Genomic DNA, 27,965 nt, shown 5'->3' on the forward strand with positions numbered 1-27,965 from the left:
ATACAGAATTATCATAAGAGTCAGCACTTTCATTTGTAGATATGTACCCCCCCAAACTGAAAACTGGTACTCAAATACATGTACAGACATTTTCATAGCAGCATCATTTCACAATAGCTAGAAGATGGAAACAATCTAAATGTTTATCAATTAAAAAAATTTTTTAAATATTTTATTTATTTATCCACAAGAGAGACACAGAGAGAGGCAGAGACAGGCAGAGGGAGGAGAAGCAGGCTCCGTGCAGGGAGCGGGATGTGGGACTCTATCCGGGGACTCCAAGATCACACCCTGAGCTTGAAGGCAGACGCTTAACCGCTGAGCCAGCCAGGCGTCCCTCAATTTTTAAAATTTAATTTTATTTATTTATTCATGAGAGACATAGATTGAGAGGCAGAGACATAGGCAGAAGGAGAAGCAGGCTTCCCTGGTGAGCCCGATATGGGACTTGATCCCAGGATCCCAGGATCCCAGGATTGTGACCTGAGCCAAAGGCAGATGCTCAACCACCAAGCCACCACGTGTCCCCGAATGTTTATCAACTGATGAATGAAAACAAAGTGTGGTATATTTATATAGCAGAATAACATCCAGCCATAAAAAGTAATGAAATGACGACACACGCTACACCTTGGATGAAACTTGAAAACATTGTGCACAGTGAAAGAAGGCAGACACAAAAGGTCACATACTGTGATTGCAATTATTTGAGATGTTCAGAATAGGTAAGTCCATAGAGGCAGACCACAGATTGGTTGTTGTCAGGGGTTGAGTAGAAGGGGGAATGGGGAGGAAATGCTCAATAGGTGCCAGGTATCCTTTTGAGGCGATGAAACTGTTTTGGAACTAGATAGTGACGTGCTCCTTAGGCAACACATATACTAAAATCGGAACTAGATAGAGGTTGGTAGTTGCACAACACTGTAAGTGTACTCAGAAACACCGAATTATTAATTTCAATGATATATTTTGTGGATCCCACGTCAATTTAGAAATGAGTGTTTGTTTAGGTTAGAGGTCTCTGGATGGGCTGCGAACCCTTTAAGAGTCACAAGGAAAGGGGCGGGGCTAGAGAGGCGGGCCTGTAAGAATCACAGGAGGCTGCGCCTGCGCAGGAGAGTCACGTGGTTGTTGGGCCGGGGAAATGGCGGCTCCAGGAGAGAGCGGGGCTTCGGCTGGCGGAGGGAGCACCGAGGAAGCATTTATGACCTTTTACAGTGAGGTGAACACCGAGTGGGGTGTAATGGCACCGGGGCAACCCCGCCCGGTCCTACTTTCCCAGCGGGCAAAGGCAGTGGTCTTCCTGGCCTGGACCGTTGGGCGGCTCCTCCGGTCCGGCCTTCGGGAAGGCGGGGGATGGGGGGGGGCGAGCTGGGGGTGTGTTTGCGTCTTTGCCTGATAGCTGCTAGGGGATCCCTTGGGCTTGGAAAAAGGGGCCAGGGTCCCACGTCTGCGGGTAGACGACGAGTGTGGCCAACGAAGTGCCTGGGCGCGTGCAGAGGTCTCCGAAGTCCGCGGAGTCGGAGGCTGGCAGGGGCCGGCAGAGGCTGACCTTCTTGGGGGCGACTTAACTAATCGTGGACCTCATTTTTATTCTAAACGGAAGCACTGTCCACTTTTAGTTCTCTGTCATGAGTTGTAGTAGTGGTTGTTTCTGACATTTGTGGACGCCAGGCACTATGCATCGTGCCAGGTAGCATTATCTGTTTTACAGATGACAAGCCTGAGGTTTAGGGAGGTGAAATAATTTGTTCTGGATCCTAAAGCAGATCACAGCTTGGTATCATGTTAGGACTGGAGTCACTTTGGTCTGAGCCTCGCTTACTGTCGTGTTTCCAGCGCCTAGAACATGGTGATTCCTTGGTAAATATTTGTTGAATAAATGAATGAATAAATGAAAGAAAAGCATGCCGTTTGGAATCAGAGGACCTTGGATTGGATTTTTGCAACGCAGTTTATTGGACCGTGATTGCATTTTTTCAAGGCATTGATTTTACAGATCTTCGGTGTCCACTTATGTAAAGTGAGAGTTAATATTAAAATGAGTTTAAAAAAAATAAGAAATAAAAAAGAGTTTTATGAGCGTTAAAGGAATTAATGTATAAGAAAGGGTCTTTCAAAGAGTTAAAGCTGAAGATGGACTTCTGTTGCAATTAATACTGAAAATTGTTTCGCTTACTATATCTTAGTTAAAAGAAAAAAGAAAACAAAAAAGAAAAGCAATCTTGGTTTGTTTGAATCTAATGAGAGAAAGTACCTAAAGGAACACCCTTCATTTACCATTCAACCAATGTTTTTTGAGTACCTGACATGTACTAATGTACTGTTTAGTTGCTAGAGGTATGGTAGTGAACAACAGAGACAAATCCTGTCTTCATAGAGCTTGCATTCTATAGAGAAGGATAAGCAATAAACAAACATATACAATATTGTATCAGGTAGTGATAGGTGCCATGAGGAAAATAAATTCGGGAAAGAAGGTAGAGTAGAGGGGGTGGGGAGTGGCATGTTGTTTTAAAGAAAGCGAAAAGGAAGGATACTGAGAAGGAAGGGCCTTTTAGATTACTGAAATTATTCCTAAACTCTTTTTGTTCATAGGAATAAAGATGGTATATAACATACCAGTGATTCATTTCAACTAGTATTATAACTCTGACAGTGGCACCAAGAATGTTTTCCTGGCACTACCTGATGTCTGTTCTTCTTAGCATTGTCTTTGGGTCAGGGGTTTTTCTTTCCTTCTTTTCTTTTCTTTTCTTTTCTTTTCTTTTCTTTTCTTTTCTTTCTTTTCTTTTCTTTTCTTTTCTTTTCTTTCTTTTCTTTTCTTTTCTTTTTTTTTTTTTTAATTTTTATGTATGTATATGGGGGGAAGGGCAGAGAGAGAGAGAAAAAGAAAGAATTCCAAGCTGACTCTGCACAGAGTACAGAGCCAGACACAGGGCTTTTCCCCATGACCCTGAGATCACTACCTGAGTGGAAATGAGCTCGGCATCCAACCAACTGAGCCCCTGGGCCAGGGATTTTTCTAACTCTTATTCAGGTTAGGTAGGTAGAGTTACTTGCCCTTCCCATATACTTTTTTAAATGCTATTTTATTTTTTTAAATGCTGTTTTAGTATATATTTCAGTGTAATTGTATTTTTAAATAAAAAGCTGTAAATTAAGTATGAACAGCACAAGTACATCTTCCATCATTATAGTGGAAGCTCTTTGAAGGTGGTGGCTGTGACATATTTATGTTTGAATCTTCTTGATTCCTCAGACTGTTGGAATTAAAATTCTAGTTACAAGTTGGGTAGTTGAGAACAAGACAGTTAACCTCTCTAAATCTCAGTTTTCTTAACTGTAAAATGGGGTAATAGTAAAAACTGTATAGGATGGTTGAGAGGGATAAATATGTGTCAAGTTTTTATATTATTAGAACTCAGTGGATGATAGCTGTTGGAATTATTCCTCAAAACATTTAAAAAATTGTCTTCCACATGTAGACAAATGTTTGCTGAACATGTCAGTAGCTTAATATTCAGAGTTTATTATTGAACTTTACTAATGAAGTTTTTATCTCCCTTCATTTTAGGTGAAACAGATAGAGAAGAGAGATTCCGTTCTAACATCCAAAAATCAGATTGAAAGATTGACCCGTCCTGGTTCTTCCTACTTCAATTTGAACCCATTTGAGGTGAGCTGTCTGATGTTGCTGTGGCCTTGTGATGGGGAGCTTTGCATAGCTGGAGGCAGGCTTACATCAGAACACACACCTAATTTGTCTGATAGTTGGAACTGAGATTTGGTGATTTTATTTATTTATTTATTTATTTATTTATTTATTTATTTATTTATTTATTTTTAAGATTCTATTTATTCATGAGAGACAGAGAGGCAGAGACACAGGCAGAGGGACAAGTAGGCTCCCTGTGGGGAACCCAATACAAAGACTATTCCAGGACCCCTGGACCATGACCTGAGGCGAAGGCAGTTGCTCAGTCACTGAGCTCCCCAGGCATCTCAAGATTTGGTGGTTTTATTGTGAGCAGAGTTTCAGAGGCAGTATGTTAAGGAAATTGAGGTCTTGCCTTGTCAAATATTCTCCATCTTTTACCAACCCAAATATATAGGACTTTATTGTCAGATGTAAAGGGATAGTTAGCCTTGATATATTTAGAATCTTTGATTTAGTTTGCTTGTTACAACTTTTCTGAACCCAAGAACCAAAAAATGATCACAAGGTTGTAAACAATCAAATATATTTTTTGGGTTTCCTTAATTTTATAATTTTAAACTTTTCCTAATTATAAAAGTAAACTATTTCTTATAAAAATTTGAAATAGGGGATCCCTGGGTGGCTCAGTGGTTTGGCGCCTGTCTTTGGCCCAGGGCGCGATCCTGGAGTCCTGGAATCGAGTCCCACGTCAGGCTCCCGGCATGGAGCCTGCTTCTCCCTCTGCCTGTGTCTCTGCCTCTCTCTCCCTCTCTATGTCTATCATAAATAAATAAATAATCAATCTTTAAAAAAAAATAAAGATTTGAAATATAAAGAAAGCAAGAGGATGCTTGGGTGGCTCAGTGGTTGAGCGCCTGCCTTCGGCCCAGGGTGTGATCCTAGAGTTGCATGATCCTGGAGTCCCAGGATCGAGTCCCCAATCGGGCTCCCTGCATGAATCCTGCTTCTCTCTCTCTCTGCCTGTGTCTCTACTTCTCTTTCTGTGTCTCTCATGAATAAATACAATCTTTATAAAAAAGGAAAGAAAGAAGCAAGAATAATCATATATAATCCCATCTAAGAGAAGTAGCCACTCTTAATTGTTTATACTTTAACTATTTTGAATGTTTTATTTTAGGGGCACCTGCATGGCTCAGTTGATTGGGCATTTGACTTGATATCAGTAGTTCAAGTCCCATATTGGGCTCCATGCTGGGTGTAGAGTGTATTTAAAAAAGAAAAGATTTATTTTGTAAAATTTTTATTTAATTATTTGAGAGAGAGAGAGAAGAAGAAGAAGCAGAGGGAGCAGCAGGCAGAGGGAGAGAGAGAAGCAGACTTCCTGTTGAGTGGGGAGCCCAAATGGGGCTCGATCCCAGGACCTTGGGATCATGACCTGATCTGAAGATAGCAGCTCAACTGACTGAGCCACTCAGGTGCCCCAAAAGTTTTATTTTAAAACAAGGAGGATAATGCACTTTGTGCTATTCTCAATGCTGTATTGTTATGTAAAGTATTTGTATATGTTTCTTAAAGTCTCTATAATTACTGTTTAAACAATTCTTTTATTATAGGATATTTAAACTGGTTTCTAATTATTCACAGTTATAAATAATATTGACATGAATATTGTTACATTTTATAAAAACATTTATTGAGTATTATAAACCTTTTTGTTCCCAGTTTATTTGGTAAAATATAGATAAAATTAACCATTTTAACCATTTTTAAGTGTAGAGTTCAGTGGCATTAAGTACATTCAGTGTTGTACAACCATCACAACTATCATTTCCAGAACTTTTTCATCATTCCAAACAGAAACTCCAAACCCATTAAACAATAACTCCCCATTCCTCCTACCCCCACTTACCCAGAGGTAATTTCTATTCTACTTTCTATCTATGAATTTGCCTGTTCTAAGTGCCTCGTATAGATAGAATCACATAATATTTGTTCTTTTGTGTTTGGCTTATTTCATTTAGCATAATGTCTTCAAGGTTCATCCATTGCTTCTGTTTTTTGAAGAGTACTTTTTAAAGAATTTTTACATTTTAAAGCATTCTCAGATTTGCAGAAAGGTTTCAAGTATACTATGAAGACTTTCTTAGACAGTGATAACTAAGTTGTCAATATGATGCCTCTTTGCCTGGCAGTACTTCAGTGTATTTTTCCTACAAATGACACTCTCCTACTGAAGCACAGTATGACAATAAAAAATCAGGAAATAAACATTGATGCATTGTTACCATGTAGTTCTCAGACCCCATTCAAATTTGGCAGTTGTCTCAATAATGTCCTGTATAGCAGAAGGATTCAGCCCAGAATCAACTGTTATATTTAGTTGTCATGTCCCTTTAGTCTTCATTCTGGAACAGTTTCATAGGATTCCCTTAACACTGGTGACTTTATCATTTCTGCAGATTACAGGCCAGTTATTTTGTAGCATATCTCTCAATTTGAGTTTGTTTGATGTTTCTTCAGCTGGAGTCAGCTGCCCCAACACCAGCTTTATGCAACCTTGGCAGGAATATCACAGAAGCGATACTTGTGTTGTTATTTTGCACCTTATAAAGTATATGATATTTCCATTGTCACAGGTTTATTGTTTATTCCATTACTAATGATGTTAATCTGATCACTTCAGGAGGCGCTTGCTGTGTTTGTTCATGAAGTTACTTTTTTTCCCTCTTTGTAATAAGTATTTTATGGGGAGATGTTTGAGACTGTATAAATATCCTCTCCTTATCAAAGTTTCAATTTATTCATTTATTGGTCAGTATAGATTTGGGCTTCCTATTTTATTCAGTGTGTTATATTTTGACATTATTTTATTGCTCAAGTTGTCCCAAATTTGGCCAGCACGTTACTTTTCTTTTTTTTTTTATTTTATTTTATTTTTTTTATGATAGTCACACACAGAGAGAGAGAGAGAGAGGCAGAGAGACAGAGGCAGAGGGAGGAGCAGGCTCCATGCACCAGGAGCCCGATGTGGGATTCGATCCCGGGTCTCCAGGATCGCGCCCTGGGCCAAAGACAGGCGCTAAACCACTGCACCACCCAGGGATCCCTGGCAGGTTACTTTTCAAGCCAGATCTGTCTTTTGGTAATTTCTTCATCATTCTTTGATTACTAGGCACTCTTTTTTTTTTTTTTTTTTTTAAGATTTTTTTTATTTATTTATTCATGATAGTCACAGAGAGAGAGAGAGGCAGAGACACAGGCAGAGGGAGAAGCAGGCTCCATGCAGGGAGCCCGATGTGGGATTCGATCCGGGGTCTCCAGGATCGCGCCCTGGGCCAAAGGCAGGCGCCAAACCGCTGCGCCACCCAGGGATCCCTTACTAGGCACTCTTGTACTTTTCCTGACAGCCTAAAATTAATCATTTCAGTGAGGAGGTCTGGTTCCTTTTAGTGATGAATGGTATTTAGAAATCAAGATTTGGGTGCTAGGTGTACTTATTGCTGTTGGAATTGTCACCACCCCTAGGCCCTATTAGTAGAAAGGGCTAAGGAGTGGGGTGAGTGTGCGTGTGTGTGCGTATGGGTGTGTGCATGTGTACGTACGTACATGTACTTATATCCAATTTCAATCCAACATTATAGGATTTATTCTCATTTTTTTTCTTTCCATGTTTGTGGTTCCCTTTCATAGTGAGAAATCAGGCTCCCACTACCTTAAATATATATATGTGTATATATATATTTATTTAATTGATCCTCTTGTTTGCATCTGATCTCCCAACTGCCATTCCTTCCCTCTTGTGAATGCCCTCCTCAGCCAGTTTATTCTGACCCCAACACTAGGCTGCTTCAGTGTGCAAAACCCTTTTCACCATACCTGAGCTCAAAGTTACCTTGCCAGGTTACCCGTCCATGTGAGTGTGTTCCTCACCCAGCTCAGACTCTGTGCTTGCTCTGTACCCTCTGCGGGCTCTCTTTATCCCCTTTGGGCTTCATCCCTCCCCATCAAGCAGACACCTTCCTACTCTGCTCTGGCTTTGACATTCTACATCAGGCTGCCTTCTTCTGAGAACACCTTCCTCATCTTACTTGGGCTCTGACTCCACCCTCCCGGGCATCCCTGTGCATGGAGGCCCTCTTCACTTCCATACAAGTGCTTTCTACATCCTGCTTGGGTTCTGACACCTCTTGTTGGGCTGCCTTCTTATACTGGATGCCCTCCTACATGGGGATCCATCTTACCAAGCACAGATTTCCCATGCTAAGCCATCCCATTGTAGAGGTGCTCTTGCTTGGGCTCCTATACTCTATGTCAGACCACCTTCCCTTGTGGACACTTTGCTTACCCTGCTCAGCCTCAGATACCCTATGTTGGACTCTACTACCATGTGGATGCCTTGCTTATCCCTCTTGGGCTCTGAAACCCTATACTTGGCTACCCTCCCGTGTTCACAGTCTCACCTTGCTTAAGTTTTAACATCCTGTGCCAGACTACCTGTCCACTGAGATGCCCTACTCAAACCCCTTTGTACTTCCATGTCAGGCTGCCCTTCTGTGGGGATGCTCTTCTCACCGATTTATACTCCACCAATGTGTGACTGGCCACTACTCCCAGTGTGTTCACCATTGTCTTCATCTCAAACGGACTCTGACACTACTCTGGGCCATTTTGACGCCCCACCCAATGTAGATGTCTACGTTGCCTAGCTCCATTTAATGTGTTTGGATTGTATTGCTCAGAAAGGGAAAGGGAAGATGAGAAGCTTAAAGAATACTTTTAAGGGTGCCTGGCTGGTCCAGTTGGTAGAACATGCAACTCTTGATCTCAGAGTCATGAGTTCAAGCCTCATATTAGGTGTAGAGTTTACTTAAAAAATAAACAAAATCTTTAAAAAAAGGACTTTTGATTTGATTTTTGGAAGGGCATGGAGAAGATAATTTGAGAAGTGATAAAGAATTTGATGGTATATCCTTTTTATTTAACTGTACTCTTAAACTGTACATAGTACCGTCAAAAGGAGATGTGATCATTTAGCTTACCCATTTATTAAGGTAATTTGTGTTTCCTGCGGAGATCTGATGGACAAGAAATGACAGATTGTTGGAACTAATATAAAGGCTAGGATTTTTTATATTTTTTTTAATTTTAAAGATTTTATTTATTCATGAGAGACAGAGAGAGAGGGAGGCAGAGACACAGGCAGAGGGAGAAGCAGGCTCCATCAGGGAGCCCGACGTGGAACTTGATCCCAGGACTCCAGGACCACGCCCCAGGCTGCAGGCAGGCCCTAAACCACTGAGCCACCCAGGGATCCCCAAAGGCTAGGATTTTAATGCCTTTTTTTTAAAAAAAAATTATTTATTCATGAGAGAGAGAAAGAGAGGCAGAGTCTCAGGCGGAGGGAGAAGCAGGCTCCATGCAGGGAGCCCGATGTGGGACTCAATCTTGGGTCTCCGGGATCATGCTCTGGGCCGAAGGCAGGCGCCAAACTGCTGAGCCATCCAGGGATCCCTAATGCCTTTTTTAAAAAGATTTTATTTGAGAGTGGGAGAGAGTATAAGCAGGGGGAGGGGCATAGGGAGAAGGAGAAGCAGACTCCCCATTGAGCAAGGAGGCCCATGTGGGACTTGATCCCAGGACCCTGAGACTAGGACTGAGCCAAAGGCAGATGCTCAACCACTGAGCCACCCAGGCGTCCTGCTAATAACTACTATTGACTGGAAGCTTCACTGATAATATAAACCATTGATAAACGCATATTTTGTATGTTACGTGTATTAAATACTGTGTTCTTATAATAAAGTAAGCTAGAGAAAATATTAAAATCATAAGAGAAAATACATTTATAGTTGTGTACTATATATATATATATTTTAAAAATCTGTACATAAGTTGACCCACACAATTCAAATCTGTATTGTTCAAGGGTTGACTGTGTATGTATGTGTATTTGAATATCTATTTCTATATCCATCTATCTATATCTTTACACAAAAAAATGTTAAGGTCAACACACTTGGGAAGATGGGAGATTGTATTCAAATGGGCAGGACTCCATGACTATCCTTTAGAACATTTTCTTTTCTATTTTCTACAAATGTCCTGGCCTCTTTATAGGGTGAATGTCAAAAAGTCAAGTTGCTTTTTTATTCTAAGTCAGAATTAGATGTTCTGGAGATATAAGTAATGAGTGACTTTTGTTTCTTATGCAACAAGTAACTGTTGAGCCATCTAAATGAAGCTGATTTTTCTACAGAGGTAAGCAGCCTGGTCGTCTTCTAGTAAAGGGAGTAATGCAGTGATAGCTGTCATCTCAGCTGTCAAGTCAACTAAAGTGTGAGTGGTCTTCCTTGACACCGCCTCACTGAGCAGCAGGTAGAAATGGGAGGAAATAAATTGGGAATCTGAGGGATCTTCTCACAGGAATCCTTATCGAGGGTGCATTTTCTTTTCTCTTCCTGCCATCTCTGTGCCTCCCTATTTGGACATATATCTAACCTTCAGCCATTATGCAAGAAGCATCATTCTTAGGCATTCTATAGTAATTCTTAATTTGGGGGCCCTTCCCCACTTCCTTCCCTAAGCTTAGATGAACCCATGTCCCTGTTCCTTCCTGTCCTATTTATGTTCCTTATTTTGATTTAACTTTAAGATGCCAGCAGGGAGCACCACTGACTTTATTTTCTGTTTATCTTAAGTACCTTGGAAAGAAGGGTAGTTATCTCATGTAACTCTGGGACTTGTTACATTATTAACAGGTTGTAGAGTTCAGATGTGTGCCTAAGACTGGATTCCTTTTTTCAAGCAGAAGATCCCAAAGGAGGCTTTTAGAGTTTGAGTTCAGAAACTTGTATAAATGTCAAATGTTTTTGTTAATGTGAAATGACTAATTAACTCTTTGAGGTCTAAGACTGTGGATTTTTCATTACAATATCTCCAAAGCCTGAGACAGTAGGAATTCAGAAAAACCTTCAAAGAATCTGAATGTTCTGTGTGCTTCCTAAGAGCCATATTGATAATATGGCATTTATCATGCTATTGGAATTACTACTTGTCTGTTCCTCCCCTGATGGAGCTTAAATTTCATGAGAATAGTAGTGAGCAGAGTATCTAGCAATCCTAGGTGTTCCAAACATTTGTACTGAGTGGGAAACTGGCTTTACAGTGGTTTGGGCCACAGGGATAGGCCCACTATTTTAAAATTGTATTTCATGGCCATATATGGTACCTCCAACTCTTAGAGATAGAAAAGGAGTTGGATTAGCTTTGAAGGCACTCAGTGAATATTTGTTGCCAGTGATCACATGTGCACATGTGATATAACTCTTGGAAAATAACTTTTGATTGGTGTGTATGTGTTTGTGTGTATATACATGCCTTCTTCATTTTTGCCGAATCATCTGAAAGTAAGCTGTAGACATTGTGATGCTTTATGCCTGAATAATTTACTATGCATCTCCTCAGAATAAGAAGAAATTTCCACATAAGGTATGAGGGGACACAAAGAATCTTGAAAATTCTTTGCTCTAAAGTTCTTTTCCCTCACCCTGAATGTCTCCTCAGCATTGGAGACTGGGTATGCGCCTGTCATAACCTTCCAAAGTGTGCCGAATGCAGTGGTGATTCAGCTTCATTGGTTTCCAATAACTTTATAACGGTAGATAGGCTGTTGGAATGTTTTGAAAGCTTACAATAAATCTTGACATTACTTGTTGCCATGTTTTAAAAAAATACCGCAAGCATCCGGTGGATTACTTTGCAGTTTTAATTTCTAGTATATATTTTCCTTTCAAGGTTTTTTTTTATTTTTTATTTTTTATTTTTGCCACTGTTCCTCACCCCCTGCCCATTACTGACTGATCCTTATTTCTACTAACTTTGAACACACATTTTTCTAACCTCCATTGTTTCTTGCCAGTGCTTCTCAGGCTTTAACAGATTCAAACCATTTGGGGATCTTGTCATGTGTTGATTCTGATTCAGTTGCACTGAATGGGGCCTTCTCTTAATTTCTAACTCTCCTCACCCTATGCCCTTTCAGGACCTTCCTCTGGCTTTGAATACTAAGTAAATAAATACTAGGTGCTATGTTGAATCCATGTGATGATTTCACACTGTGAAATCATCTGCTTTATTGTATATAACATTCCCTTCCCCCAAAAGCACTTATTATATGGTAATTAAAAAAAATATGTTTTCCCTGTTTATCTTTGCATTTCTAGCACATAGCATTGTGTTCAGCACATAGTAGCTACTGTGTAAATGTTTAATGAAAGTATGTATTTGTGGTGATGTGGTCAGGATGCTTGATGAGTACTGTCAACACCAGCTTACCTAGGCTTGGAGAAAAATGATTAGATTTATTTTTTAAGAATGCCAAGTCCCACATCAGGCTCCATGCAAGGAGCTTGCTTCTCCCTCTCCCTGTGTCTCTGCCTTTCTCTCTGTCTCTCTCATGAATGAATGATGAATCTTTAAAAAAAAAAAAAAAAAAAGAGAATAACGTTGCTCAGAAGATACAGAGGATCCTTCCATTGGCTGTACCTCAGTTCTCATGAATTGTAATCAGACTTTTCTTCCTTTTTTTTTTTTTTTAAAGATTTTATTTATTTATTTGAGAGAGTGAGCACAAGCAGGGGGGAGGAGCAGAGGGAGAGGGAGAAGCAGACTCCTTGCTCAGCAGAGAGCCTGATGCTGGGGCTCAATCCCAGGACCCTGAGATCATGACTTGAGCCAAAGCCAGATGCTTAACTGACTGAGCCACCCAGGTGTCCAGGAATCGGACTTTTCTAGAGTAGGCCCAGCCATTAGTCACAGATCCTCACAGGTAATTCTGATGTTCTCTCTGGGCTGAGAATCATTTGCCCACATGAATCACAGATATAACATGGAGTCCAGTGGACCTTTCTGGATTGAAAATCAGGGGGCCAGCCTGATTTTTTTCCCAATTGCATGCTTCTGCTTTCTCTTACTTGTAAAGATAAGTAGAGGTGGGTAGAGAGGGTCCTTTTCTTTCTTTCTTTCTTTCTTTTTTAAGATTTTATCTACTTATTCATGAGAGACACAGAGAGAAAGGCAGAGACATGGGCAGAGGGAGAAGCAGGCTTCCTGTGGGGAGCCCGATGTGGGACTCGATCCCAGGACAGTGGGATTATCACCTGAGCCAAAGGCAGACGCTCAACCACTGAGCCACCCAGGTGCCCCAGGAGGGTCCTTTTCTTAATGAATGAAGGCAAAATTCAGCATGGTCTGGAACATGCGTCTGGGTATATGATAAATTCTTCTGATAGAGTAAAGGTAGCTACTGTATTAATTGAGAACCCTAAAATGGGATAACTATTATTCTGGTAACTGATTTGTTCATCTATATTTCTTTTTTCTTTTTAAAAATATATTTTTTTAATTTTTTGTTTTTAGAGATTTTATTTATTCATGAGAGACACAGAGAGAGGCAGAGATATAGGCAGAGGGAGAAGCAGGCTCCCTGCAGGGAGCCCGATGTGGGACTCGATCCTGGGAACTCCAGGATCACACCCTGAGCCAAAGGCAGACACCCAACCGCTGAGCCATCCAGGTGTCCCAAAAATATTTTATTTTTTAAAAGTAATTCTGCACCCAACATGGGGCTGAAACTTAGAACCCCAAGATCAAGAGTTGTACACTCTACTGACTGAGCCAGCCAAGGACCCCTCATTTACATTTGAGCATTTTTAAGAACTGTGTGCCAGGCATTGTTCTAGAATGCTGAGTGAGATGCTGATTGTAATATGTGTAATTATGGGATACCTGTTAAATTCATAAATTCTCTTAATCTCCTTTACAGTTCTGATTTTGATTCTTCTAGGTTCTTCAGATAGATCCTGAAGTGACAGATGAAGAAATAAAAAAGAGGTTTCGACAGGTACAGTACTATTTTCCTATAGTAGTTGGAGTCTGAACCTTTTGGAAATATAGTAAGCACATGATTGTCTAAGGACTTGCTATTATGATTTTTGGCCCAAAATTTAACTTTTTTTTTTTAAGATTTATTTAGCAAGAGAGAAAGCACACGTGTGCATGAACTTGTGGAGGGAGGAGCAGAGGGAGAGAGGGAGGGAGAGTCTCAAGTGGACTTCCCACTGAGCGAGAAGTCCAAACCAGGGCTCCATCTCAAGACTCTAAGATCATACCTGAGCCATTATCAAGAGTTGGATGCTCAACCATCTGAGCCACCTAGATGCCCCTTAACTTTTCTTTATTTAAATTTAAGGCTATGTAACTCTTAAAAAAAAAAAAAAAAAACTAACAGTGACAAAATTCGTAAGTAATTTAATGACTATGGCTTGCCTCTGACATTCATACAGCCTCCCCACAGCAGTAGTTATTGGTAGGCCATGAAGTTTAATGACCATTGCATTCAGCAGACTTTGGAAGATTATGGCAGGAGTATACCCACTCTCAAATCTAGGCACACAGTTGGAAGTTAGAAGAATAGAACAAATTTAACCTATGAATAGAATGAAGTTTATATCCAAATAGAATCTTTCCAGCCCCTTAATTAAGTAGGAAGAGTACAAGATAGAATAGTAGAGCTTACATGGAGTCATGCTTATTAAATTTCCTGCCTTCTCCCCAGGAGAATGTGTTAAATGATTTGTAACAATTATTAAGATTTTATTTATTTATTTTTAGAGAGAGAGTGAGCAGGGAGAGGAGCAGAGGGGGTGGGAGGTGGGGGCAGGAAAGAATCTCAAACAGACTCCTTTCTGAGTGCAGAGCCTGAGGCACGGCTTGATTTCACAACCCTGAGATCCTGACCTGAGCCGAAACTGAGTTGTATGCTTAACCGGCTGAGCCACCCAGGTGCCCCTCATAACAGTATTATAGTTTTAAGACCTCCTCCCTCAATAATTTTATGTTTTGCAAACAACCCAATAGATACCTGGTTCATATAAAGAGTGCTTTCTTCTCAGTCTCATGTTTTGTAACTTGAGCTTCGAAATGTTTATAGTAGCCTTTTAAAAAAAACTTCCAACTTTGATAGTTGAGTGACCCTCTTTCCTTCTAGGAGTTGAATAATCACACTCCCTGCAATCTCTCTTTACTAATTGGATTTTCTGTATATTTTATGTTTTTTTTTTTTTAACTTTTCCCAACTTTTTTTTTTTTTTAAGTTTTAATTTTCTATTTGAGAGAGAGAGTGAGCACAAGCAGGGGGAGGGGCAGAGGAAGAGGGAGAAGCAGGCTCCACCCTGAGCAGAGATGTGGGGCTTGATCCCAGGACCCTGGGATCATGACCTGAAGCCACCCAGGTGCCCTTCCACAACTTTTTTATATCTCTTATATACTTCATATTTTAATAGGACCTGACCAGTGCTGGATATGATTCTCAGCTCCTGCATGACATACTTGGTAATATCCACTATTATGTCTGCTTCTTTGATTCCTTGGTTGCCCCCATGGTGCTGACTCACAATCATCTGATCTACTGTTAAGCCAAGATGTTTATCTTTGCCTACTCAGGCATTTGTCATTATATAACCTTATAACTTTTTTTTTTTACCTTATAACTTTTTATGGAGTTACTCTGTACTTATATTCAGCATTTTTTCCCTAAAATTTCAAATTTCCTAATATAAGGCATTAGCAGTCTTTACCAATTTAATAACTAAGCATTCAAATCCGTAGCTATACAAAGAGCTCAGTAAGTTCTTTAGTCATTAATATGATTTAATAGTTAAGAGTCTGAGCCCTGGCAGCTCCTGGGTGGCTCAGTTGGTTAAGCATCTAACTCTTGATTTCAGCTCAGGTCATGATCTCAGGGTTGTGAGATCCAGTCCCACATCAGTGTCTGTGCTCAGTGGAGAGTCTGCTTCTCTCTCTCTCTCTGATCCTCTCCCTGTCTCTCTCTCCCTCCCCTCTGTGCCTCCCCCTGCTTGTGCATGTTTCTCTCTCTCTCTCAAATAAATAAATATTAAAGAAAAAAAAAAAAAAAAGGAATGTGGGTCCTAGAGCTATATGACCTGAGTTCCAGTCTTGGCCATACATCTTATAAGCAATTTGAACAAGTTACTTTCAACCTTTCTGTGTATTTGTAAAATGCACATAATAATGGTGTCTACTCAATGGGGTGATTATGAGGATTTAGAGGTAATACACAATAGAATAGTATATCTTTTTCTTGGTATATAGTATCTCCTTTTTATATGTTAACTATTGTTAATGTGTGTTAGACATTATTCTATATTTCTTACTTGCATTGGTTCATTCTTAACAACCTAGTGAGTTAGAGGTACCTAGTATTGTCCCATTTACAGAGGAGGAAACTGGTGCAGAGATAGGTTAAGTGAATTGCTTAACGTCTCACAGCCAGTAGGTGATTAAAGTTGAAATTAGAACCCAGGATTTTGGCTCCAGTAATGCTGGATTAGCATTGGATTCCTACTTGCTGTCATTTCTCTGACCCAGTCACACTGTTCCAACTAGTTGACTTTGGTCTGTCAATGATAGTAGGTCAGTGGTTCTAATCCTGGCTGTCTAAAAGAATTCACCTATGGAGATTATTGCTTTTTTTTTTTAACTTTTTTATTATAATAAATTTAAATTACATTTTAAAAAGAAAGACTAGAGCAGTGAACACCAATATACTCACCATCTGTATGCATCGGTTTCCTTCATTAACTCTGTTTTTGGCTGACTTGTTGTAAATTACAGACATATGATACTTTACCCCAAATGCTTCATCATGTATCTCCCCAAGAAGAAAAAGGATATTTTCTTGCATAACTACTTGTCACACTTAACAGAATTAACATTAATTCCTTACTGTCACCTGATATTCAATCCAGTAGAAGTCTAAAAAGTATAGGTGCCAGAGACTGATCAGAGGGTCTGAAAGTAGAAAGTAGACCTGTATTTTTAAGCTTTACAGGGTTGGGGGCGCCTGGGTGGCTCAGTCAGTTGGGCATCTGACTCTTGATTTTTGCTTGGGTCATGATCTCAGGATCATGGGATTGGGCCCTGTATTGGACTCCATGCTTAGCAGGGAGTCTGCTTCTCCCTCTCCCTCTGCTCCTCCCCCTGCTTGTGCTGCGCTCTTTCTCTCTGTCTCTCTCAAATAAATAAATAAATAAAATCTTTAAAAAAAAATAAAAAGCTTTACAGGGTTGGAACATAGCCAGAACTAAGAACCACTACTTTGTTTTCTTAAATTTTAATTTAATTTAATTTTATTTATTTTTAAATTTTTTTTTTTATTTATTTATGATAGTTACAGAGAGAGAGAGAGAGGCAGAGACACAGGCAGAGGGAGAAGCAGGCTCCATGCACCGGGAGCCCGATGTGGGATTCGATCCCGGGTCTCCAGGATTGCGCCCTGGGCCAAAGGCAGGCGCCAAACTGCTGCGCCACCCAGGGATCCCTTAATTTTATTTTAATTTTAGTTTTTATTTTAACTCTAGTTAATATACAGTGTATATTAGTTTCAGGTGTATAATACAGTGATTCAGCACTTCCTTTTTTTTTTAAATTTTTAAAAAATTATTTATTTATGATAGTCACACACAGAGAGAGAGGGGCAGAGACATAGGCAGAGGGAGAAGCAGGCTCCATGTACCCGGAGCCCGATGTGGGATTCGATCCCGGGTCTCCAGGATCGCCCTGGGCCAAAGGCAGGCGCTAAACCGCTGCGCCACCCAGGGATCCCTGATTCAGCACTTCCATACATCACTCGGTGCTCACTAGTGTACTTCTTAGTCCCCATCACCTATTTAATCCATCCCTCCAGACTCCCTCTTGAGAACCACTACTTTATTTATTTATTTATTTATTTATTTATTTATTTATTTATTTAGATTTTATTTATTTATTCGAGAAACAGACAGAGAGGCAGAGGGAGAAGCAGGCTCCATGCAGGAAGCCCGACGTGGGACTCGATCCAGGGTCTCCAGGATCATGCCCTGGGCTGAAGGTGGCGCTAAACCACTGAGCCACCCGGGCTGCCCAGAACTACTACTTTAAATTAAAAGTTCTTTTAGAAAAGATGATGTCTCATATCTGCTTTTTAGCCTCTTTTTAGTGTTCAGTATAAGGAACATAATAGGAACTGGGTACTTTTCAGTCTCTCTTCTGTATCCTTACAGCATCCTCATAAATGCTAGGCTTATATTTGTTCTCAACTTTGTGATTAAAACCCTACATGTTTCCCAGCTGTGCATTTACAAATCTTTTGGTGCTTGAATTTTAAGGACCAGTATATCTGCGCAGTTTATGATATTTATTAACTTGTTAAAAATGCTTCCGGCTTACAGTCTTTTTTGCCTTAGAGCTTTTGGTTGTAAAGAGGCACAGTGTAGGCGAAGAGTTACTAAATATTATTCTTATTGACAAACCTAACTTTCTTCTTATTTTAGTTATCCATATTGGTACACCCCGACAAAAATCAAGATGATGCTGACAGAGCACAAAAGGCTTTTGAAGGTATTTGTAAATTTACCTGCTCCTGAGTAATATTTTATCAATGCTAGGGACTAACTGTTCCTTGTTCTGGATCAAAAAAGGAATGTTACAGATTTGTCTTCTGGTGATGAAGAAGCTGTGGTTTTCAGTAGAACAGTTGTCATTCCAAAGCAGAATGTTGCTGTTTAAGACATAGATCTTAACTTTGCTTTGTTAAAACTCTTATGTACCAAGAAAGACTGTTACTGCATAGGATCATTTTTCTTCTTTGAAACAAACAAAAAAAATTATTGGAAGTATTTTATCACTGAATTAAATCTGGATGTGGTGTATTTGGTCTTGAGGGTATATTTAATTCTTTCCAAGGCTCTCAAGGAAAGTCATTGCTTATAGTTGTATGTTTTTAAATTAGTTTAACAACAATAAATAATTTAACAAAGTAGGGGATGCTTTTAGATGGCACAAGTCCATTTACACTGCCTGAGTATAGTTCAGACTTTCAGAGGGTGTTTGCAGAAACAGTTAATTTCAATGTTTTGCATTAGCTGTGGACAAAGCTTACAAGTTGCTACTGGATCAGGAACAAAAGAAGAGGGCCCTGGATGTAATTCAGGCAGGAAAAGAATACGTGGAACACACTGTAAGTATTTATAGTGCTGCTGTGTTTACAGGAAGTATTAGCAAGCCTTGGGCACCTTGCAGGAGGGTAAATGTTAACATAGCAATACCTACTGGTGTAACTTGTGACCTCTTATCTGGTCTCCATAAGTTTGCTGTGGTGCTCATGCATAGTGTGTGCCCTAGAGCTCAGGAGGTGGAGTGCTTAGGATGCTCCTCCATCTTTCCTTACCAGCCTCTTGCTGTGGAGAGAGGTCTTTTCTTCTCATCACGTGTTGTCACATTACCCAGTTCTGAGAGTGGAAGAGTGGAGCAGCCAGGATGATCCTTGACCCTTTATTTTGATTCTTGTCTCTGTGAAGGGGTTGGAACATGGGCTTGAGAAAGATTGGCAAGGGGACGTGAGTAAATTTTTTTTAAATAGGAGGAGGTGCGTATCTGTATTAACAGGGTTGGGAACGAGTCAAATAAATTCAGTTATAGCTGGATTTATTTTTTTGCATTACCTAAATTTCCTGAGTGGTGGGAAGTGTTCAGATGGCTTGCCTGAGGTAAGAAAGGTCTTTGTTTTAATTTTTAACTTGCTGGGGTAAGAATCATGAGGCCATTTGTAAGAGCTGTTTCAATTGGGAGTGAATATGGGTGTGACCTTTTCTTTGAAGAGCTTTGGAATATCTCATAGCTGTATAACCAATAATAATAATGAGTCCAATTTAGATGAAGAAAAGGAGTAAAAAGAGGAGATGGATGGCCATAACTATGTCTTGCTGTTCATGTGTTGGAAGTGATATGTGTAGGCCAAATTTTGGTAAAAATCATAAAAGGACCTGACAAATTCTTAAATTCTTGTGGTACTTCTCTTATGTATTTTGCCTATAAAGGAGCCATCCTCAGGCTTTCTGGCCACAAGGTGGCAGTAGGGCTGCTCTGAGCTTGGAAGGCACTGACTGCTGGAGCAGTAGTGGATGGTTATTTAATAGAATAATCACATTCTTGTGTGAATGCATATATTTAAATTTTTTTTAGATCTCAGTGGTGGCCAAAGGAATAAAAAACGTCAGTTAATATGATGTGAAAATTATTGGTTTAGGGGGTGTCACAGTGAAAATGATCAATACAGTTGTTGAAATATCAGAAAGCAATTATACTTAATGCCACAAATTTGGTAGCTTCTTCTAAAACTTGACAGATATATTTTCTTTGCCATAAACATGTAACTACAGCCCTCAAAAGAGAGATGGGTAATTTATTCACCGTATTCAAGGCTCTTTGGCTCTGGCCTGGGATCTGATGAGCTGGGGACAAGTTCCCTGCTGGTCCCTATGCATTCTTCTGGTGGATTGGATTTTAGATGAGGTTAGAGGAAGGACCCCTGGTTGCTTGTTCTCCTTTGATTGCATTGCTGTTGTGGAGGGGAGGGGAAGAAGCTCATTTTTTTCCATGTAAACCTTTTGTTATACCTATACCTGCAGAAAAGTGCACATGTCATATGTGTGCAACTTAATGGATGTTCTCAATTTTTTGATGAAAAAAAATTCTTTTTAGGTGAAAGAGAGAAAAAAGCAATTAAAGAAGGAAGGAAAACCTACAAATGTGGAGGAGGATGACCCTGAGCTGGTGAGTGAGATATGGGAAAAGCCACACTATTTCATGTGCTTGAGCATACTGATTGGTGGGTTAAAGAGAAGGAAGCCTAAAGAAGGACACATACGTGTTAGAAACATTTTGTTTTAGTATATGTGCTGCTGAAGCAAGCACTAGAAACATTTTGTTTTAACTTAAAATATTTGAATATATGTCCATGCACCTTTTTTTAAGCTTTACTCTTTTTTTGTCATAGGGCCACAGCCTTTTCTTTGAATGTTGTGTGTCTGCTGATTGGAGTTTGCAGTTGATTTCATTTTAGAAAACACACACACAAAGCATTATTCATAATTTCTCCTTGTAATGTTCTTTGAAGTACATTGAAACTTAGGTATTTATGAAACAAACCAAGATCAAAATGCTAGCTATATATGATTCATTGGTTGTTTTTTGTTTTGTTTTGTTTTTGGATAAAGAGGAACAACAGCTTTATTGCTCTCCTGGGCAAAGGAGGCTGCAGCAAGCAAAGGCCTTAAAAGTGCAAGCCCACCGGGATGATTCGCTTTTCAGATGTCTCACCTGTACCTAATTCAACAGCAGTATTTTTAGGGACTTAACGTTTATTGAATCTTTCTAGAGCACTCGCCTTAGTTTTAAAAAGAAACTACGGGCAGCCCGGGTGGCTCAGTGGTTTAGTGCCTCCTTCAGCCCAGGGTGTGATCCTGGAGACCCAGGATCCAGTCCCATGTCAGGCTCCCTGCTTCTCCTTCTGCCTGTGTCTCTCTCTCTCTGTGTCTCTCATGAATAAATAAAATCTTTAAAAAAAGAAACTATAAGCATTTATTTGTGTAACTACATTCATCAATTTCTGTGGTATTTACATCTCACAGTATGGTAGTAATTGCAACTGGCATGGGCAACTTTGAGAGGAACCATAGGTGACGCTAAGCAGCTAGTAGATGGCACTCCACTTGCTACGAGTGCTCACTGTGCTCTAGGTCGTAATTTCTGACAAACGGAGAACATTGCATCATCTTTTGGATTCTTTAGTGTGAATTGGCTGAGAGAGAGATTCCACTTAGGTATTTGTGTCTGATTGCCTTACTAGCCTGAAAAAATAAAATCCTATTAATCTTGCCTCAATTTAGATCAATAAGTAACTTATCATGTCTTTACCTTGTTTTTAAAGATATACACAAGACAGGCTATCTTGCTAGGGAAACTTGCCTGCAACTTCTTACTTCAGTGATTTTGCTGGGAGTGATTGGCCTCGTCTTCTGTGTAGTGACACTACTTGGTGAATTGTGAGGTTACCTTTTGCATTAGCCACCTGTTTTGGATTTACTCTGTCCGGTATTTCAGTTTTTTCTCCACAGTCTTATTTTTTCTTCCTGTCTCTTTAATGACCCTTTTAGGTCTTTTCTGAAGATCCTATTAAATACTCCGTGGTCCTCCTGAGTTTCTGAAAACCCTAACTTTTTTAAGTTGTTCCCCCCCCGCCCCCATTATAAAGGAACACATGCTAATGATAGAAAATTTGGAAAAAGCAGAAGAATATAAAAAATTCAAAATCATCAGTAATTGTCCAGCCAAGAGAGTTTGGAGCCTTTAAAGATATTGAAACAATTCATTATAGACTCCTTCACTCCTTTGATGTTTGTCCTTGTTAGGGACTGGCGTTTGTGAGTATGGCTTTTATTGAGCAATGCTGGGCATTAAACCGCATTAAAAAGAAGTGACAAATTTTGGGGCTCTTTAACTTCCCTTTCTTTTTGTACATTACTCTTGGCTCTCGTGTCTCTGCTTTGGGATTTAAGCTCTGTGAAATCTGCATGATGGGTTATTTTCTATTTTTCTTTGCATATTTAAAATACTTTATATTTTGGGGAAAAAAAGCTTTAAAGATAGAGTTCTGTTTTCTGTCTTATGTTGTGTTATTTTTTTCCATTTGAGTATTAGTTGGAATATAAGTTGAACTGCATACAACTGAGACCCAAAATTATGGTGGTTTGAACAAGACAGTGATTTGTTTTCTGTCCTGTATAATATAGTCTTTGGGAAGATGGCCGCTGGTATGGCAGCGCTGGACCATGTGTCATCCAAGGACTCATTCTCCTCTCTGTGGCTCTGCCAACAAGGATGTCGCCCCCATCCTCACAGTCCAGGATGTGTCATCACCTCACCCATGTGCCAAACAGCAGAATAGAGGAAGGGGACGAGGGATAAGCGTACTCCCTCTAAGAACATTCCAAGAAATTGCTGCATCACTTCTCCTTATATCCCATTGGCTAAAACCTAAGTTACATGGCCACACCTAGCTACAAAGAAGCCTAGGAAATACGGGCTTCTACATTGGGTGACCAGGTACCTAAAGATAAGGGATTTTACATGGAAGGAGAACAGATAATGGGGTGGTGTGGGGGTCACACAACTAATAACTCTAATAGCTATGCCATATTTGGTAGACTCCTGAGACTCGTCTGCCTGGTAGCAACTTCTAGTACCTAGCTGGGTGCCTCACACAGAGTAATTTTAAAATGTTTGTGAAAAGAAAGCATTAAAGTTATTTTTTCGAAGCTCTTGGGAGGAAAGGGTCCTCCAACACGGTTGTGATAAGTAGGTAGTAGTTTTTTCTCTTTGGTGTTTTTTTATCAGAGCAAGTTTCCTGTGTATCCTCTGCATGGTGAAAGTGGAAAGGTCTGTTAGGTGGTTATGTTATTTATCTCCCAGGAGAGAGCATCATTAAATAGTTCTCTCTGAAATCTTTCTTCCTTGCTGGTTCTAATCTGCTTTGTCTTGGGCTCTATCTAAGAGTGCTTGATTCAAGTTGCTGGTAAAATACTGACTTTTATATTCTTCTGTTCTTAATTTTCTTGTAGTTCAAACAAGCAGTATATAAACAGACCATGAAACTTTTTGCTGAGCTGGAAATTAAAAGGAAAGAGAGAGAAGCCAAAGAGATGCACGAAAGGTATGCATCAGAATATTTGTTTAATTCATCTAACTACCTAGATTAATTAAAATTAGTCTTTGGGGATTTTCCTAATGAAGGATTTTTCTGATCAAGGAATTATGTAGTACATCATTTAAGAGACTATCTAAAATAGTTCCTGAAACAGCCCAACTTTCAAATCTCTAGGATAAGAAATTCTCTGACTTTTGGGAAGTTGAATGGGCCTATCCTTAGGGAATTTTTAATGAAGAGTGCTGTGTGTTTTCTTCTTGATTTCCTGGAGTTAAATAGGCAGAGTTTTGAGGCCAGAACATTTTGTGGGACTAGTGGCTACAGCTTTGTTGAGTATGTAGTATTTATCGTATAGTGTAATCACTTAAAAATATTGTCCGAAAGTATGATTTCCCTTGCTTTTCAGAGATGATTTGGCATTCTGTTAATATATATATATATTTTGTATTATTGATTAATGTTTAGCAGTAACCATGTTTTGCTAGTTGAGGTTGTGTGAAATGTCCTTGTTTTGGGATTGGGTTTTGTCTAGAGATGCTTTTTTTTTTTTTCCTAGAGATCCTCTTGAGTAAGAACCTCTACTATTGTAATGGTCATTCTACCAAAGTAGGGTGGTCTGGGTTCTCGAGATGGCGTTGTCTCAGACTGAACCCAGAACCTAGAGCCTGAGCCCATAACCTATGGTTATTGTTGGCTCGGCCTTGCCCCCCTTATATGTCTTGTCTATGTAATAGGGGTATTTATACCCTGCCCTGTAGCCCTGCCCATGGTATCATCTGCGTGGTTTAGAGTGAGACATTCATGAAAGGGCTTTGAGCCTTCTGCAGACAGCCATTTTTATAGAACCCTAGGGAATGGATTTACTTTATATACTTGCTTCTGTGAGGAGATAGCTTACCTTGTATGGTTAAGACAGTCACTAGGTATCATATAAATACTCTGGCCTGGTTTTCTTCCTAGGAAGCGACAAAGGGAAGAAGAAATTGAAGCTCAAGAAAAAGCCAAACGAGAAAGGGAGTGGCAGAAAAACTTCGAGGTAAGTTTCCACAGTGGCCAGGGATTCTCATTCCAGAGTAAGAAAACTTCCCAGCATGGAAACTTGGCTCCTGGGGCATTGCCAGGACTAACTGGGGCAGATGATCGGGGAAAGGGGCTGTATGGGGAAGAGCAGGAGCTTTGGAGAATGAGTCCTGGCTCAGCTGCCTGTAGGAACTCTAGCCTTGGCAAGGGCAGGAAGGGTCCCTGGATGGTTTTTTAGAGATTTATAGAAGGCACACCTGCCAAGTGGGCTCAAGAAAAATGCTTTGCACATTTAGATTGGAGGGTAGTTGTGGAGTAGTACCCTACTTAAGAGGTCTATTAGCAGAAACCGAGGTTCTTGTGACCCTGATAGTCAGACTTTTGAACTTGATTCCTCTTTAACACCCTGGTTATATTCTTGAGGTGCTCAGCTAGTTTCCTTAATTAAACCACATTTGGTGTCTTGTCTTCTGTAATGTCTAGGTCTCTGGCTAGGGATTGGTAAACCAGAGTTGATAACTTTGTTTCTGTTCCCCTACGTGTGTGCAGAGAGAGAAAATGAGTAGGCCTCTTGATAAGCAGGGAGAGACCCTAGCAACCCTCTCAGGGTAACTTGCTCAGCATCATGCTGGCTTTGAGCCTCATCCAAGTTTTGTGAGGCAGGAGGAGGGTGCGGTGGGAAGAGCTGCTGTACTGCTGGCTAGCCAAATGACTTTGAGAAAGTGATCTGACCTCTGAGCCTTGGTGTTGTCATTTGTGAAATGGTGGTGGCACTACACGCTGCAGGCAGCTTGCTTTTTTTTTCTTTTGTAAAGATTTTATTTATTTATTCATAAGAGACACAGGGATCCAGAGACATAGGCAGAAGGAGAGAGAGGCTCCCAGTGGGGAGCCTATGCAGGGTGGTCCCAGAACTCTGGGATCACGACCTGAGCCAAAGGCAGACACTCAACTGAGCCACCCAGGTGCCCTGCAGGCAGCTTTTTTTGTGAGGATTAGTATTAGCATATGCTAAGTATCTAGCCCTGAGGTCCCCAGCAAAGGTTGCAATGATTTTGTCCTCTTCCCAACCTGTAGCTGATCTGCCTTCTGGAGGTGGGATGCCACTTTTTTGTGGGCCCAGGGAAGTGGGAGGAAGCTCTGCTCTGTTCTACTCTTGGATTATTCCAGAGGGCTGCGCTGGGCTGGGCTGCAGGGATGGCAGAGCAGGTTCAGGCCCTCCTTCTCCTTAACTAGTTTCCTCACCCAAACCTCTTTTGTGCTTAGGAAAGTCGAGATGGCCGTGTGGACAGCTGGCGAAACTTCCAAGCAAATACAAAGGGGAAGAAAGAGAAGAAAAATCGGACCTTCCTGAGACCACCCAAAGTAAAAATGGAGCAGCGTGAGTGACCACCTGGGGTCACAGCCACAGAACCTTTTCCCAACTGTCTCCCCTCCTGCTTTGAAGGACTCATTCTTTCCTCCCATTTCCACCCCAACATAGAGTAGTAGTTGCTTTTTAGTCCATTTTGTTTTCAATACAATTTAATATCGATCAGAGTAATTCTTTTGTACATTGAAATGAGGGGCTCAGTTTAAAACGAAACCTTCCCCACCCCCTACTCTTAGACCAACCAGGATTGGAAGGTGCCACCACTGGTGTTGCCTTCTCTTCCCACAGCCTGTAACTTAATGTTTTGTACTTCACTGAATTGTGATGGTTAGAAACTTCGTGTATAGTTTGTGGAAATCATCCAATTAAACATATTGCTTAAAATGGTGTTGCCGTGACTTCAGAGACAAGCCTGGGCCACCTTAGGAATCCTCTCTGCTTCAGTTGCTTGCTTCTGGGTGTGGCATCCTTTGAAGCCCCAGATCAGATGGGGAAGGCATTGGACACACAGAGCAGTCACTCGATGCCCTGACCTCCTGCAGTATTTGGCATGCGCTCTCCCTTCTGACTGACCATTCCGTGTGGCATGAGGCTCCGAGCCACCCAAACCTGTTCACTTTCCAAAGAGCTAGCCATCTTCCATCCACTATCATTGTGTCCTAGCCTGTCTGCATTCGTTAGTGGTCATATTCTGTACCTGTAATAAATTTTTATACCCTAACCATTGATGTACTCTTCCTTAGGTATTACTCCAAGGGTGGGTCCTTTGGCCCAACTCTGAAACACTTTAGAGTTGGACAGAGCGGCTCCTCACCGGCTCCCTAGCACTTTATTGCTGTAACTTAGTTTCTTCATCTACAAAATGGGAATATAGATCAGTGTGGCAGCTTTTAGAGAGGATTAGCCATGGCATATGTAAAGTGGCTGTCACAGCGCTCAGAGGCTGTTGCTAGTACACTGTTAGGTATAAAATGAAGATACCGATTATTTCAAGAATTACATGAAATAACCGATGAAAGTGCTCAGCTTATAGAATATACTCAAATGTCCTGCTGGCTGTGAGAAACAGGATCAGCTCTTGGGAGGGATATAAGGTGGAAAATAGAAGGATGGCTCCCAAAATGTGAAGATAGGAGAAACTGGATGATTTTTAAGTAGACTTGGTGCAGTGTTTAATAGGTAAGGAAAGAGGGACAGTAATCACAAAGGCATACTGTGTGGTAGGATCAAGAGACACAGCATGTTTGATTTGCTTCTCTATTTGGAGGGGACAGAAGCCTGGGTGCCTTACTGTTCTTCCAAGTGCAGCTAAGCAGTCCAAGCTACAGATGAATCCGAGCCCAGAGGGTGGGTGAGGGTAGCTCTAGCTGGAAGTGGACAGAGGCAGACAGAGGGAAATATTCTGTTAGCCTGCAGAGTGATGTAGGTCATGAAGTGATATAGACCGTCCTGTGCAGGGAGCAGTGGCATGTCTTCTAGCCAGGCAAGGTGCTACCCACCTCACTCCAGAATGTGTGTGTACACACACATCCTTTCCTCAGAGGTTATGTGGTTAGCTGTTTTTGCAAGCTCCTGAGGACCAGGCCCGGTCTTTGCCCCGAAGGAGGTTGTGCCAGCAATCAGCTGTGGGCATACTTATGCATTTGACAAATGTGAAGGCTTTTTTTTTTTTTTTTAATATTTTATTTATTTGTTCATGAGAGACAGAAAGAGAGAAAGAGAGGCAGAGACACAGGCAGAGGGAGAAGCAGGCTCCACGCAGGGAGCCTGACATGGGACTCGATCCCGGGTCTCCAGGATCACACCCTGGGCTGAAGGCAGCGCTAAACCGCTGAGCCACCCAGGCTGCCCATGGGCTTTTGAATAAAATGGTGAACACCATGGGGTCCTGCTACCTACCTCAGTTTCCTGGGGCCTGTGGATGAGTCGGCGAGTGCAGAGATCATGAGAGGCACAATGTGTCCACTGCTCTGAGGAGGGGGCCCTTGATCCTGTTTTTACCAGCCAAGGCATGTTTTTTTTTAAGATTTTATTTATTTGAGAGAGTGGGGAGAGTGAGAGCGAGAGAGAGAAAATAAGCAGGGGGAGAGGAAGAAGCAGATTCCCCACTGAACAGGGATCCCTGGGACCATGACCTGAGCTGAAGGCAGATGCTTTTTTTTTTTTTTTAAGATATTGTTTATTCATGAGAGAGACAGAGAGAGAGGCAGAGACATAGGCAGAGGGAGAAGCAGGCTCCCTGCAGGGATCTCGATGTGGGACTCTATCCCAGGACCCCGGGGTCACGACATGAGCCAAAGGCAGATGCT

At 40.9% G+C, this 27,965-nt stretch overlaps 1 protein-coding gene across 1 annotated transcript; it reads left to right on the forward strand.

Moving 5' to 3' along the window:
* The first annotated feature begins 1,069 nt into the window (after positions 1-1,069).
* On the forward strand, positions 1,070-26,040 carry DNAJC8 (DnaJ heat shock protein family (Hsp40) member C8). The gene is made up of 9 exons (XM_077898888.1): positions 1,070-1,222; positions 3,578-3,679; positions 13,506-13,562; positions 18,052-18,118; positions 18,643-18,737; positions 20,261-20,332; positions 23,179-23,270; positions 24,225-24,300; positions 25,551-26,040. The coding sequence occupies exons 1-9, from the start codon at positions 1,145-1,147 to the stop codon at positions 25,671-25,673; spliced, it is 762 nt and encodes a 253-aa protein (XP_077755014.1). The 5' UTR covers positions 1,070-1,144; the 3' UTR covers positions 25,674-26,040.
* The last annotated feature ends 1,925 nt before the right edge of the window (positions 26,041-27,965 follow it).

This window comes from Canis aureus, chromosome 5 (assembly GCF_053574225.1).
Source record: "Canis aureus isolate CA01 chromosome 5, VMU_Caureus_v.1.0, whole genome shotgun sequence".
NCBI lineage: Eukaryota > Metazoa > Chordata > Mammalia > Carnivora > Canidae > Canis > Canis aureus.